The 14,789-nt window shown below is 39.6% G+C and overlaps 1 protein-coding gene across 1 annotated transcript; it reads left to right on the top strand.

The window, feature by feature from the left end:
* Window positions 1-5,328: 5,328 nt before the first annotated feature.
* Window positions 5,329-13,832, top strand: lrrc57 (leucine rich repeat containing 57). The gene is made up of 6 exons (XM_084393108.1): window positions 5,329-5,621; window positions 6,136-6,279; window positions 6,379-6,514; window positions 8,625-8,893; window positions 8,986-9,171; window positions 12,705-13,832. The coding sequence occupies exons 2-6, from the start codon at window positions 6,196-6,198 to the stop codon at window positions 12,744-12,746; spliced, it is 717 nt and encodes a 238-aa protein (XP_084249234.1). The 5' UTR covers window positions 5,329-5,621; window positions 6,136-6,195; the 3' UTR covers window positions 12,747-13,832.
* Window positions 13,833-14,789: the final 957 nt, after the last annotated feature.

Below are 14,789 nucleotides of genomic sequence, written 5' to 3' on the forward strand. Positions count from 1 at the left end.
CTTGAGTTAAGTTATTTTTTTCCTGAAAATGTTTGGTTTATAGAAAAAGAGTTAATGAAAGACATGTAGACCCCAAATCTAGAAAAGTTGGGACATTTTGTAAAATGCAATAAAATCAAAAATCTGTGATTTTAATAAACTGACAAAATAACTGACAAAAGTTCAGTGGATTTCCAATGTTTTCACTGAACAACTTAATTGCATTTTGTAAATATTAACACATTTTTATTTTGATGGCTGCAACACACTCCAAAAAAGCTTGAACAGAGGCAAAATAAAAGTGAAAAGTTTATAGAATATCCAAGTTAAACTCTTTTGAAACAGTCCACAATAAGTTGGTGAATTGGTAGGTGAGGGTATCGTGATGATGAGCATCTCAGTCTTTGCAAGCAAAGATGGGTCATGACTCACCACTTTGTGCCAAATTTCATGAGAGAATTATCAAACAATTCAAAAATCACATTTCTCAATGCAAGAATGCAAAGATTTTAGGTCTCTCACCAGCTACCACACATGATATTGTGAAAAGATTCAGGGAATCCAGAGAAATCTATGAATGTTCATGACATTGCATGAGAAACTGTCATGCTACTGTTAAATATAGCAGCATGGGCTCTGGAGTACTTTGGAAAACCGTGTCACTTAAAACAGTCTAATGCTGCATCAAGATCAAGGAATGCCACTTGAATCTCTGTTACTCAAGGAGAAAGCTATACAACTGTTCAATGCAGAGATGGAGCTGAGTTCTCTGGGCCCGAGCTCATCTCAGATGGTCCAAAAAACAGTGGAAATGTGTGCTGTGGTCTGATGAGTTTCATCACGTTTCAGCTTGTTTTTGGGAAAAACAGACATTGAGTTCTCAGTCCCAAAGATGAATGGGACCATCCAGACTTTCATCAGCGACAGGTGCAAAAGCAAACATCAGTGCAAATGGCATGAGTGTGAAGGTACCATTGGCAAGGAGCCGTACTGGGATTGTACAGAGGCATATGCTGCCATCAAGATGACATCTTTCCTGGGAAGCAAGACAATGCCGGGCCTAGACACTCTACACCATAGAGTGGATGTGTTTGAATGGTCTGCCGAAAAACACTTTTTTGATTGTTGCATTTGACCATTAAAGAATAAACTTTATGAATTATAAAACACTGATCACTGATCCTTATTTGTACACTCTCCAAACCAATGTCTTGAGGTATTTTTAAATAGTAATAAATTAAAGACATCTTAAATTAAAGGCCTCTGTTGTACTCATCTTTCATCAAATATAGAAATTGCAATTTATACACAGATTGTAATTGTCACAGTTATGTTCAATTAGTTTGTTTTCACAGACTTTCAGTCGGTTTTCATCAGTCATATGTGTTCTTTGTCAGACATCATTTCATGATGTTCACAATGACTCATCAGATCATCCTCTTTGATAATTTGTTATCTGGTCACGTCTACGTTAAGTGTGTGTTGCTCCTCCTGCCTGTCTGCTTGCTTGCTTATTGTCATTAACTTTGTGGTGGAAATATGATCTTCGTCTGCCTTCCTGCAAGCACCCGTGAGAGATGACCGCATCACAAAATGGATTTAAGAGCTCAGTTTATTTTGGTGGCTCAGGAGAACCCCGATTTTTGGAGCTTCACAGTTAACTTCAGTCGTCTTGCACTCGCCAGCCCTTCCAATGACGAAACCCTGAAGAATCTGTTCTGGATTGGGGCCAAGGTCCAGGACACGGCCAGACCCAGAGCCTGTTTCAACACCTGAGACCACGGAGGAATCGTGTGGGGCCCCCCACAGACGGAGAGCTACCACTTCAACCAGAGCCCGAGGATAAGAGGACAGTGCTGACCCTCACCCCGGAAGAGGAGTCCCCAAGTGAGTCTGACCAGGGGTGTGAGCCCACGACATCAGTGACCGATGGTATACTGGTGGAATTTGAGACTGAGGACTGGCTTATTGACTTCAGTGTGGAGGTATCATCTCCCACCCCATTTCGGATTTTTCATTGCTGTTCCTAGACAGCACCGTGGATGGTTTGAACTTTTGATCTGTTCCTTCTGAACCTTCATCACTGTTTTTAGACAGCACAAACATCTGCATGGACAATGTTGTGTTACCTTCAATCCTGCCTAGCCTTCATCTGCCTCCATCACAGCCCTGCTCAGCCAGTCCTCCACCCCCGCCTCTGCTGGAGGTTGTCAGCCCTTCACCATCTCCTGCGACGCCAATCACTCACGTCGAGCCTCAGGTCCTACAACCACCATCAGCACTTGAGTAGGTAAATCCAGTGGATCCACCTACGCACTCAGATCGTCTCAGCCCATCGGCTCCACCTTGGCTTCACCCACTCTGCTACACCAGACACCCTCTGCTTTTCGACTCCATTGGGTTCCCTCATCCCACCGAATCCCACTTGGTCATTCGTCAGACCACCTTTGCCACAGACTTGCGGGCCGTCCGCTATGCTCTGTTCCTCCACCCCGGCACCCCAGGTACAGACCCAGAGCCAAGAGCTGACAGCCCAAGGCATAGTCAAGGGAGGGAGGAGCAGTAGCCGATGGAGCAATGCCTCGGTGATGATCATGTAAGGAGAAGCCAGACTGCCCAAGGACTGAGGTGATACCTGAAGGGAAGGAGGAGCCCACTGTAGCTGTAGGGGTGGAGGAACACATAGCATAGCGGACGGCCCGCAAGTCTCACACCCCTGGTCATACTCACTGGGGGGCTCCTCTTCCGGGGTGAGGGTCAGCACAGTCCTCTTATCCTTGAGCTCTGGTTGAAGTGGTAGCTCTTCGTCTGCGGTGGGCCCACACAATTCCTCCGTGGTTTCAGGTGGTGAAACAGGCTCTGGGTCTGGCCGTGTCCTGGATCTGGGCAAGACACTCTCCAGACACCTAATGACTGCATCCCTCCAGTTAAGTCCAGAGGTGTCTGGGAGATCAACATGCTGATGGTAATTGACCCCAGTCCAGAACAGATTCTTCAGGGTTTCGTCATCGGAAGGGCTGGTGAGTGCAAGACAACTGGGATTGACTACGCCTAGGGCTGTCAGCTCTTGGCTCTGGGTCTGTACCTTCAGACGGATTCCATCATCGCTGCCGGGGTCTCGTCATTCATCTGACACCATTCCTCTGCTGCTTGCTATCACGATCCCTTCATCTCCTGTTTCCATTCCTGCACCATCTCCACGTCCTCCTCCTAAGCCTCGTCCTCCTCACCAAGTCACGAGGTCGAGCCTTCTCGGGAGGGGCCGTAATGTCACAGTTATGTTCAGTTAGTTTGTTTTCATGGAATTTCAGTTGGTTTTCATCAGTCACATGTGTTCTTAGTCTTTGTTTCCCGCCAGTCATCAGTTGTCATGGACACTTATCAGATCGTCACACCAGTTCGTTATCTCCTCATTATCACTGTGTATTTAAGTTTGTTATCCGGTCACGTCTACGTTTAGTGTGTGTTGCGCCTGCCTGTTTGCCTGCTTATTTTCATTAAACTTTGTGTTGGAAATATAATCTTCATTTGCCTTCCTGCAACCACCCGTGACAGTAAAACACCTGTCAGAAAAAAAAACCTTCAGGCGTAAAAATAATGTTCCAAAAAGCCTTCCAAACACAAAATACATGTTTAAATGACTCACTGAGGGATAATTCAAATAATAATTAATGGGTTCGTCAGAAGCTGATTAGATATGCAATGTTGCAAAAACACTTCTTAAAAGTGAAATGATTTCTGTAAATCCAGGCCATATCCGGATCTGATTAGGGACCTGAGCCTGGACACAACGACAACGCCGTCCTGAAGTGTCAACTAGTCTCTCCCCTGTGAAGGCCTCCTTCCCTTCCCTTTACCTCTGTACTGATAAAACGTTGTCAAAATGATTCCAGTTCACGTTGATACGTGGAAGCAAAAAAAAAAAAGTATTATGAATTTTTAAGGCCAGACAAGTAATTTGGTGAGGTTAATTTGTAAAGAAAGACTACACGCCTGCATACCTATGACTAAACACGTAATACATGTGCACGCCGTCAGCATTTTCACAGATTTGCGTTTTTGAAGTTTACGCGGAGATGATTGTTGTCGTGCAAATGAGCAGGCCGAAGCGCATTAAGGCTTTTCTGTTAGAATGGTGTCGTGTAAGCGGCCCCTTAGTTAATAACTAGTGATCTTTGCAACGGAAGTGAATCAATCAAAACTAGACTTAGCGGTACAATAACTTTATTCTAGAGCTGCTGTAAAGCCAAAACAATCCCTGTTACTCTAATTTCCTGTAAAGCTGCTTTGAAACAATCTATATTGTTAAAAGTGCTATATAGCCTAAATGAAGGTGACTTGACTTGACTTGGTTAATTATAGCCATCTGATAAGCAGTTGGTAAACTAGACTTTCTAAATGTAGCTGCTTTTTAGAAAGGACAGTTTAAAACATGAATAAAAAAAAGAATTAGGGGGGATCGCTAAATTATGAAGGATTTACTGCCATTGTGTAAATAATATGTAATCATGTAACCAGTAAAAAAGTAACTGTAGTCTGATTACATGCATTTTAAATGTAATATAATCTGATTGCAATTACTTAATTTTTGGAATCTGATTACGTAATCTATTATTCAGTTACTACCCAGCGCTATAGGTAAATAAGGTATAAAGTAGGTTACTCCCCCAGGGACAAGCTGTTGTAAAAATTAAAAATTAAAAAAATTAAAAGAAATTCTGAGCATGTAGGCTGCTGATGGCATTCTAGTAAGAAGAAAAAAGTGTGTCGTTTTATAATAGCCTATAGAAAAATTAAATAGCAACAGTTGCATCTTTTGCGCATAGGCCTACATGTCAGGACGTGGATGTGGTCTCTGCCCACTCTACACTGCACGGCCCCTTACAAACATTCACCATGGTAACCAGTCACAACAACAAAGCATCTTGCCACTGACTGTTGACCATAGACTGTAAAAAGCTGTTGACATGCAAAACCAAAACTAAATGAGAGCGATTCTGAATGCATCTTCCGGGTTTTTTTTTTTTCTTGTGAGACCTATTAGATGTTTTTATGACTGATTATCTAACATAAAATAAAGCATAAACAGTAGCTAGTTAGCTTATTTCAGTCTAAATTTGCAACCCTGCTGCTGCAACCCTTATTTATGAACAGTGCAATGAATGAGATTCCATAATAATTATTACAGTAGTATCAATAGGCTACATTTTTATAAGGTAGACTATACTTATCTATTATGCTTGCTATTAGATGTGTATAAGCCTAGACATTTATTGTTGAAGTCGTTTCACAGCCAAGCCACTAAGTGGCGATATACAGAATATGAAACGGAAGATACACATGATCTATGACCGCCAGCCAGCGGGCGGGAGGTGCAATTACACGCAGCAGCCTCAATAAACTAGTGTCTGTATTTACATAAACAAACATCAACCTGGGGATGTACAAAGTTCCCTAGAAGATAACCATTTGATCACCACCTTAGATCACCATCCAACCATATTTCATTACTTTTTTACACATTCATTAAGCGCTTAATGAAGGTTATTTAGCTCTAGCCAACGGGATTCTGTAAACTTTTCCTGCTGTAACGTTGCTACACATTGTCAAACTGGATTTACAGTCGAGCTAGCAGGCTAAAGGCAAGTAACGTTATCACTCTGAAATAATAAACAGCTGTCAACTGCTGTTTCAGGCGTGCATGTTCAGATTTGTGACAGCTCGTTGTTAATTAGACTTTTCGCTAAAGTGCTGACATAAGGTTTTGTTCATGTGTTTGTTTACCTCCGAGATTACGTAAATGCTTTCTGGTTTCCATATTTACCATGCTTTTACTATGGTAACAACTTCTATAACAATGAGATTTTAGCTGAAATGTTGTTGTAGGTTCTTACTAAATAATTAGTGAATGAAAGAGTCAGTGGATAAATCTAATAGTAATAAAATACAGTAATTCAATCTTTGTCGTTTGTAATTATAGGTTTAAAGTGTGTTTAGGTTGCTATTTTTCATAACACGTTCTATTGTATTGTATTGAAACCATATTGTATTGATCTAGCCATGCTAATAGTTACATTATGCTTACTATGCAAGAATCATGGTTCATTTAAGTGGCTAACTGGACTTCATATAAATGCTATTATTGCTTTATTTTAGTCTTCCAGTGGATTTCCTGATATTAAATTCAACGGTATCTGCAACATCCAGATCCTGTAAATGGGGAACAGCGCGCTCAAAGCTCATTTGGAAACATCTCAGAAGACTGGAGTCTTTCAGCTGACCGGAAAGGGTTTGACAGAGGTACTAATAGGCTTGTCGTAATCACATTCCCCACTCATATGCACTTAGCAGCGATGTCCTCATGGATTATTGACAGCTCATGTGTCTTTGTTTATATAGTTCCCAGAAGAGCTGCAGAAACTCACCGCAAACCTGCGGACAGTTGATCTGTCCAATAACAAAATCGAGGTGCTTCCAGCGTTCATAGGAGGCTTCCAGCAACTCAGGAGTCTTACCATAAGCTGCAATAAACTGAGTAAGTGTTGACAAATCTCTACATTAAGATAAACTTAACATTCTATATATTTTTTTGTAATGTTATTGAAGTTCTTTGCAATGAAAACATAGTTTAATACGCAAGTAATTTGAACTCTTTTGACTGTTAGAATTAAGTAGGCTCAATTTGCTTCTGTCCTTCTGGATATAAATTACATCTGTTGAGTGTTGATTAGGCTTGGTAGTGTACAGTGTACATTGTACAGTGACAATTTCTAAATGACCCATTTTTGGGTAGCTGACACCTAACATGCCTATTGACAGGGGTGCACACATTTTTTTGGTCTGGTTCTCAAGGGAGCACCTGGAGATGCTGCTTAGTACTCACACTTTACGTGGCACACTTATCCTACAAGCTGTCTAAATGTAAAATAACAATATTTGTTCACTATAGAAATTATATATAGGTTAATCTTTGTTAAAGCTGTATTTTTATTTTATTTTATTAACATTAAAGGGATAGTTCACCCAAAAATGAAAATGCTGTCCTCATTAACTCACCCTCATGTTGTTCCAAACCTGTATGATTTCCTTTCTTCTGCTGAACACAAAAGAAGATATTTTAAAGAAGGTTGGTAATTGAACAGTTGCTGGTCCTCATTGACTTCCATAGTATTTATTTTTTTCCTACTATGGAAGTCAATGGGGTCTATCAGTCGTTTGGTTACCGACTTTATTCAAAATATCTTCTTTTGTGTTCAGCAGACGAAAGAAAGTCATACAGGTTTGGAACAACATGAGGGTGAGTAAATGAGGACAGCATTTTCATTTTTGGGTGAACTATCCCTTTAATGACATAGACAACAGCAGGAATATTAGGCTGCTGTCACTTTAAGACCGAATGCACAGATCCGGTTACTTTCTCAACTGTTCACTTATGACATAAACGAGAGAATACTTGCAGAGACAGGTATTTTAACATAATTTTGTGTGTATGTGTCCGTTCAACCGCAATTAAACACGAAAGAGGAATCAATTGTTTGAATGCTGTCTGAAACGCCCCTCTCTCTCTCTCTCTCTCTGCGTGCGCGCACTTCGGGTGTGTGCGCTGTTTTGTACACAGATAAGAGCACGAGAGTCCTGATTTTCGCCTCTTTTTCCGCATTTAAAATCGTTTGAATGTGTAAATTGGGAAGACAAAACACGTCCAAATTATAAACTTTTACTTTAAGATGGTTAAACTTAGCAGTTAATTCGCGGATCACATGCGACAGGCCTGGTCCGTGCGGATCACGCATCAACTGCGATCCGTTGCACCCCTAATAATTAATGAACACACTTATCATAAGGATTGCTATCTTACCGGAGATGGAGAAAAATCCTACTCCAGTAAGTAAACGTGTCCCTGAGGCTGTACCCAAAAATGTTGGTACTCAAAAGCGCTTTCCTCCACGTTTTCTGCAGCACATCGTTCATTTTTACCACGCATGCGCACCAGTTATGTGCACCCCGTCTACAGACTTTTTTCTTAATAAACTGTGCTTACAAGGATATTCGACAAAACTGGAATTTTTGACGTCATTTTTTGTGTTTTTGCATTTAATTTGGCTGATTTAAATAATGGCTTATTTTCCTCTACTGCAGTGGTTCCCAATCCTGGTCCTGGGGACCCACAGCTCTGCACAGTTTGTATGTCTCCCTCATTTAACACTCCTGATTCAGATCATCATCTCGTTAGGAAAAAGCTCTATGAACTGAACTGGGAGTGTCAGATAAAAGGAGACCTATAAAATGTGCAGAGCTGTGGGTCCCCAGGACCAGGATTGGGAACCACTGCTCTACTGCAGTGTCTACACAGTAGATCAGTGGTTCTCAATTCCAGTCCTCGTGACCCACTGCTCTGCACATTTTGTACGTCTCTCTTATCTGACACACTCAGTTCTGTTCATGGAGTCTCTCCTAATGAGCTAATGATCTGGTTCAGGTGTGTTAAATAAGGGAGACGTACAAAATGTGCAGAGCAGCGGGTCCGAGGACTGGAATTGAGAACCACTGCAGTAGATTAAACACACATTATTGCAAAAAAAGCCTGTATTCTACTATATGAACCTTTAAGCACTCCATTAATGTGTGATTTTTATTGTGTACAGCCAGTCTACCAAATGATATCGGGAAACTCAAGAAGCTGGAGACTCTTATTTTAAATGGGAACCAGTTGAATCAGCTTCCTGCGTCAGTGGGTCAACTGAAGTCGTTGCGGACCCTGAACCTGTCTGGGAATCACTTCAAGGAGTTTCCCGCTGGACTCGGCAGCCTTCGCCAGCTCGATGTTCTGGACCTGTCCAAGAATCAGATCCACGTGGTTCCTGCAGAGGTGGCCGAACTGCAAGCCATTGAAATCAACCTCAATCAGAACCAGGTGAGTTTTTAGTTCATTGCGTCCAGGAAATGTCATGTCATGATTTAGGGGTGTCAGGGTGACTTTTTTTTGCCGTGTTTGTTCTGTTTCAGATTTCAACCCTGACTCCAGAGGTGTCTCGCACTCCCAGGCTGAAGGTCTTACGGCTAGAGGAGAACTGTCTGGAGCTCTCCTCTATCCCCATCTCCATCCTCACAGAGTCCCAGGTGTCCCTGCTGTCTGTGGAGGGCAACCTGTTCGAAGTGAAAGATATGCGGGACCTAGAAGGATATGATAAAGTACGTTTGTGTCAGTTTAGGCTACTCTTATATTTTTCTCTTCAATGCCATCTCTGGTTCCATGATGAACCTTTAGCATCCATGGAACCTTTCCATTCCACATAAGGTTCTTTCTTTCGGGGCTTTCGCACCAGAGGAACCTTTTTTATAGTTCCTAGAACTAATGGCTGAAGTACTCGCTTTTTGGCGTGATCGCACCGCAGGAACTAGGAACACTTTTGGAGGAACTGAATTAGCTCCTACTTTAGACCAGTGATGTTAGTGTACACAGCCGAACGCACGTGAAACACCAGCTCCCGCCATTTAAAAAAAAGAAAAGCCGTGTACACACACAGATTTATTTATTCTATGAACTAACTCTATGAACATGGAAAACAGTGATAGATGGACCTCTTAAAGGGATACTCCACTTTAAAATGAAAATTCTGTCATCATATACTCACCCTCATGTTGTTTCAATCCTTTATGAATTTCTTTCTTCTGCTGAACAGAAAGGAATATATTTAGAAGAATGTCAGTAACCAGACAGTTTCTGGTCTCATTGACTTCCATAGTAGGAAAAAAATATACTATGGAAGTCAATGAGACCAGAAACTGTCTGGTTACTGACATTCTTCTAAATATCTTCCTTTCTGTTCAGCAGAAGAAAGAAATTCATAAAGGATTGAAACAACATGAGGGTGAGTATATGATGACAGAATTTTCATTTTAAAGTGGAGTATCCCTTTAACTTTAACGCTAAGGAGAAAATCCATCGCAACTTTGAGGGGACCACACAAAACATTTGTATTTCTGCTCAGCTAGCGATATTGGGCATCAACCACACAGCAAACGCTAATAACATTTCATATACTGTCTACTTTCTATGTATAATAGTTATATCTAATAACGCATTAGACAGGACTGTTAAACAGATTGTAAACTAATGATGACAGAGAATGGGAGCTGTGTGCTCAAGCTCTAGCGTTCTCAGCGCCGCACCGTTAAAATAAAAGCGCAGAACAAGCGCAGCTTACATTACTTGAGAGTTCCAACTGGCGGTGCGAATGGTGGCTGGTTCCTATAACTAAGTTCCTATAGTTATAAACTCGATGCTAAAGGGCCTATAGTGGAAAAAGTTTTTTTAGATTATTAAAATGCATCACATTAAGAAAAATGAACTATTCACTGAAAGGTTCTTTTGGGAACCAAAACATTTCTTCTATGGCATTGCTGCATAAATACCCTTTTAGAACCTTAATTTTTATAGCTGTACATTTTGTCTTTTATAAGAAGGCATAATGAAAAAAAAACCTTTTGTTTTTAGGTTATATTCCAGGTCCAATGTTAACTGTCAGCTTAGTTTTGTGCGTCTCATCCTCTATAAATATCACGTTTTTTTCCAAGATGGAAAATACCACAGCTTAAGTTTGAATGTAAAACAAAACTGGTCTAAGTATTTATTTTTGAAACAAAGTCAAATCCCACACAATCTAATCCCGTCATCTCAGGAAGGTGTAATAGGAAAGACCAAGAAGAAATCTAGCTAGGCACCAGTACTTGACAATACAACTTGCCTCTAAGAGAAAAGGAAATAAAAAAAGAAAGAAAACCCCTCAAATATAATGTAGTTTGAGTGATTAAATCTCAATGCATTTTGGACCTTTTTTTTTACAAAAAAAAAGGTTAGTTAGTCCACTTGTGATTGGTTTGCCCAAAAGAGATCTTACTTTCAGGCATAAACGGTGCCAAGTGGCTATAAACAAATTTCCAACACTTTACAAAAAGTTCTCATTTGTTAACATTAGTTAATGCATTAGCTAACATGAACTAACTATGAGCAATATATTTTTTAAAGCATTAATTAGTCTTTGTTAACGTTAGTGAAAATCTAATTGTTTATTGTTCATGTCAGTAACAAATACACCCTTGGATTTTAAAAATTAAAATGAGTAAATTTACATTGACTAAGATTAATAAATGCTGTAGAAGTTTTGTTCATTCTTAGTTCATGCTAATTGATACAGTTATCTAATGTTAAACCTTATTGTAAAGCGTTACCAAAAAAAAAAAAAACTCGATCCAAACAGGTATTTGCTTCACTTATGAGTGAAATTTCAATCTTATAATCAGCTAAATCTTTTTATATCTACTGATATAAAAAGAAGTTTGAGAGGTGGCGCCCCGACAAATCTCGCGAGAATCACGACTTGCTTTACGGCACGACGTCACATACATCAACAACATATGAAGCAGCCTCTATGGAAGACACTAGCACGCATTTCAGACGTGAATCATGGCAGAGTCGACGAAGAAAGCGCGGTCGGAAGAGTGCAGAGACGGCTCTGCGTGAGTGGTATTTACGACAGTAATGTTAAATAATGTACTCCACAGCAACTCTAGGGGTCGCTGTTTGACAAAAACGGAAACTGCATTACTCATAAATTGAAAAACCCCATTAAAAACCACATAGGAAAATTTTGAAGTAACCAGGGGCAAATCAGTCTTCGGGGGTCTGACTTCATACCCGCACCCAAGCAGATCATTTATGATTACATGCTAAAACTATAGAGCTGGTAAGTCCCACCCATCAGTAAAACCCCAAGTGGACCTCTAGATTGAAAAATCGTCAATGCAAGTGAATGTGAGAAAATAATTATTTTCTGGTCCCGTTTCAATTGTGCCATGAATGTGAACATATGTTGTCTGGGAATTTTGTATATAATTTTCCATGTTACGAGTTTGACAGTATATTGTATGATTCTTCGGCTAGCAGTTGTGGAAGAGACATAACGAGAAAGACTACATGTCGCCTATGTGACGTCACCCCATAACACATTTTCCCTCCACTTGTCAAATCACGGTGCTAATGCTGCGATAATCTATGGAGACAGATCGAGACGCCCGTGTGTTTTGTACCCAAATGTCACCATCCAAACCAAATGAGCTGTTCTTTCTTCAGATTCCCGTCGAAAGCAGCGAAGAGTTGTAGTCCACAAAGTGCTCTCACACAAAGTCTAACCGTATCAAACTTCTACCCGCTAAATTGTAGCATTCTTCACACGAAAAATTATATTAAAAATTCACAGACAACATATGTTCACATTCATGGCACAATTCAAACGGGACCAGAAAATAATTATTTTCTCACATTCACTTGCATTGACGATTTTTCAAACTAGAGGTCCAGTGGGGTTAGCGGAAGGGGCGGGACTTACCAGCTCTATAGTCTTAAAGTGCAATAAGTGATTTCAAGTGAAATCAACCCAAACAAACACACACCTCCCTTCATTGCTCCGCCCCCAAAATGCACAAACACGCAGTCTCTTTATCATAACTGAAGCGAAGCAAATTAATGCTTTGCGAAAAATACATCGAAGATGGAGAACGAACGACAAGGAAGAACAAAATATGAACATCCACTTATTTCTCAGAATTCGCTTACTGCACCTTTAAGACAGTACTCAGCCTAAGAAAGCCATTTGAAATTCAGTTCTCATACTCATATATTACATAGTCATATAATGACTTGCTTTTATCTTTCCCTTGCTCAGTACATGGAACGTTTCACTGCAACCAAGAAGAAATTTGCGTGATCAGTCCGAGGCTTGCTGCACCTGTCATCTGCGCTGGGATTTAGCGTAGAGAGGCTCCGGCTTTGACCACACATGAAAATGGCTAGACGGGAATGGAAAAAAAAAAAGGTCAGGACTGCTTCACGGCGACGGCTCAGAGACCACAGGCCTGCTGCTCATCACCGTTACAGTACAGAGAGCACGTGTATGAATCACTCTATGAACCGTGCATCACTCTTTCTTTTGCAAAGATTCTATAAACTGAAATACAGTGCTGGTTCTGCTTTATGAGGACATTTACACTGGAGAATGGTTTCTTTTATTTTTGAGCGCACTAATGCCACGTCTCTTTTAACTAACGTAATGAACATCCTGTACCCCTTTGCAATGCATTTATTGATCCATTTATTTGAATGCTGTAGAGTTTGAAAGTAGCCTATTTCTAACAATTAAATCTACTTTATTATTTTGATTACACACGTTTATTTAAGCTTTATTGTGTCGTGTAACAGTATTTCGGTTGAACTGTGATCTCGAAAACTTCCGTTAAAGAATATTTGTGATATTTATGAAGTAGCCATTTTTTCTAACATCAAAGGCTGCATATAAGTCTTAATGTTGAACGAAACGAATGCCAGTGGATATTTATATTTTTGTTAATACAACACAATGTTCAGTTTGAATTTGCTTTTACACATTTATACTTGCTGCATGTTTTCTTTAAAAATGCAGAACCCGAAAAGCATTTTGGTGAAGGATTATGTATTTTCATGCCATTTTGAGATTGCAAATCCAATTCTTGTTGTGTCTACGTGTTAATCTATTACTTACACACTTGAATGTCAACTCTGTTTCTGAATATATGCACATGAATGGTAATGTGTTAATTACAAACATCTAAAGATGTAATTTCACAATCGGAATTATAACAAAAGCAGTCATTGGTAGCTTATACTTTCACGTCTTCTTAATGTACTGTCACCTAAATATTTTTACGCTACAGCATTTAGCCGCAGAATAAAGCTCGCATATAATGCCATGCAACTGTCAAGCAAATTACACCTGAATGTCCTCCTCAGGATTAATAAAGTACATCTATCTACCTGTACAGTGTTTATACTCGTGATTACTGACACACCAAGACTACCAACTTGCAGTTTTGTGTATAGTGCATATATAAATACTCAAACACAACTCGACATATCATTGATTCAAATGATTTGCTTTGAGACTAGTAATGTTACTCAATTGGTCCATCTGAAAAGCAGAAGAAAATTTTAAACTAATGCTCTTTAAAGCTTTAAAAGTGATGTCCGACCTGTAGGAAAATTGGCACAGGGTTTCTGCAGGTAAATTTATGACCAAGTAAAGAATAAATTGAAGGGAACCTCATACGTCAGTATGTTGTCTATTAAATGTAAATGTCTAGGGAGAAACACAATGAGTTGTATTGGCAACAGTTTCAATACTACTTCCAACAGATATGCTTTAGTTTTTAATTCATTTTATAAAAGATAAAAGCTTAAATCGCTTCCCAGCCACTAGACTAGAATATGTAAATAACTTTTACTGTACCTTCTGATCACATGCACTGCAGAAATGTTATGTTCTTAATCATTTTTATTTTGTTGTCTTGTTTTCCAGTGGAATTGTCTTACAATTCTTAAATCAAAATACATTTACTTGAGATGCAAAATGACATAAAATATGAAGTCTTGTTTTCTGTGAAATTGTTTAAAATTATGTGAGTTTGTGATTAAAACAAGAACAAATATCTGCCAGTGTGCTCAGAAAAATCTATTTAATTTAAAGGGAAGTTTTCATAACTCATTGACAGATATTTGTTCTTGTTTTAAGCACAAACTCACATAATTTTGTTACATTTTTCAAGACTTCATTTTACATTTGCATCTTTATGAATGGCTTTATGAATTTGACCTCTTCCCCCTTTATTAAAATATTATAAAAAAAAAATGTTTTTAAAGCATAAGCCCCTTTCACACAGAGATTCCGGAAAATACACGGATAAAGTGACCCGGGATTTGACCCGGGTTCGTTTGATTT

Source organism: Rutilus rutilus, assembly GCF_951802725.1.
Source record: "Rutilus rutilus genome assembly, chromosome: 21".
NCBI lineage: Eukaryota > Metazoa > Chordata > Actinopteri > Cypriniformes > Leuciscidae > Rutilus > Rutilus rutilus.